The 1,060-nt window shown below is 36.9% G+C and overlaps 1 protein-coding gene across 1 annotated transcript in view; it reads right to left on the bottom strand.

Annotated features, from left to right (window-relative positions):
• The window catches only part of LOC136027871 (troponin C-like), a 10,001-nt gene extending 9,105 nt beyond the window's left edge, over positions 1–896 (bottom strand). Inside the window, exon 1 of the mRNA XM_065705284.1 lies at positions 606–896. Coding sequence (XP_065561356.1) covers positions 606–810 — 205 coding nt within the window. The 5' untranslated portion in view covers positions 811–896. The remainder of the gene's footprint in view (positions 1–605) is intronic.
• Positions 897–1,060: the final 164 nt, after the last annotated feature.

Raw genomic sequence — 1,060 nt, 5'->3', positions numbered from 1 at the left:
TCAAGACCGGTTTCGTGATTCACTACAATATGTCCGTTTTCGACAAATACTCCCTAATTTTTATAATTGATGTAGCTATACCGGTGGTTCCCAACTGATTTTAGGCCATGCCCAACTAAGCATTTCTCAAATCCTGATGCCCCCACCCTGATGCCCTGATATCCAAATTGTGTTGCTCAAAATCTTATACGTATTCACTTGAAGGAAGCCGAAATCGCCGTGAACTTGGTATATTTTTCGAGCCATCCTCAGTTCATAATTTAGACTGATTTTCTTTAGTTTAAAATAAGTGAAATGTAATTATTATGCTAAATGTTTTCTGCATAAAGCACCTTATATTTAATACACAAAGTTATTACATTACCATTATTTCGCTCGTTTAATACATTTGAATATGACATGATTCAATCGAAAAATGTTTTTTTTTTAAATAAAGGCTGTAGAATATATCAGCCAAAAGATGTATGACCTCTAAAACGCCACCCTCCCCCCCAAAAAATATTGCCATGCCCCACGTCGGGAATGACGAGGATACAATAAACAGGTTTCTGACATGCCGCATCTACCCATACCTGTTTTCAGCCGTCCAAGAAATAAGCATTTACCTTCTTTATCGTAAAGTCTAAACGCCTCTTTCAGCTCTTTTTGCAATGCATCTGTGTCTTCTTCTATTATAAACTTGGCTGCCAGAATTACAAATTCACTGAATTCCAATTGTCCTGATTTATCAGCGTCTACTTCTTCAATAAGCTCTTCAAGGACTTTACCATCATAGGCTTGTCCCATTAGTCGAAGAATTGTCCCAACCATGTCACATGGGATGCTGCCCTTTTTGTGACTGTCAAAGCTATCAAACGCTTTTTTAAGAACTGTAAAAGTAATCAATGCTGGTCATGTCGTGTTATGATAAAGTATCAGTTAAAGCACCAAGGACAGTGAAAATCAAATTGGATTGTCTGATTCGATGAAGCGGAAGCCTGGAAAAATCAGGACTTTGACTTTTACTTTAAAAAAAAATTTGGACCAAATCAAACAATCTGCGGAAACCAGTTATATGTAA

The sequence above is a fragment of the Artemia franciscana genome, chromosome 6 (assembly GCF_032884065.1).
Source record: "Artemia franciscana chromosome 6, ASM3288406v1, whole genome shotgun sequence".
Classification (NCBI taxonomy): domain Eukaryota; kingdom Metazoa; phylum Arthropoda; class Branchiopoda; order Anostraca; family Artemiidae; genus Artemia; species Artemia franciscana.
The sequence above is the reverse complement of the archived record's forward strand: the minus strand, read 5'-3'. Positions and strand labels throughout refer to the sequence as shown.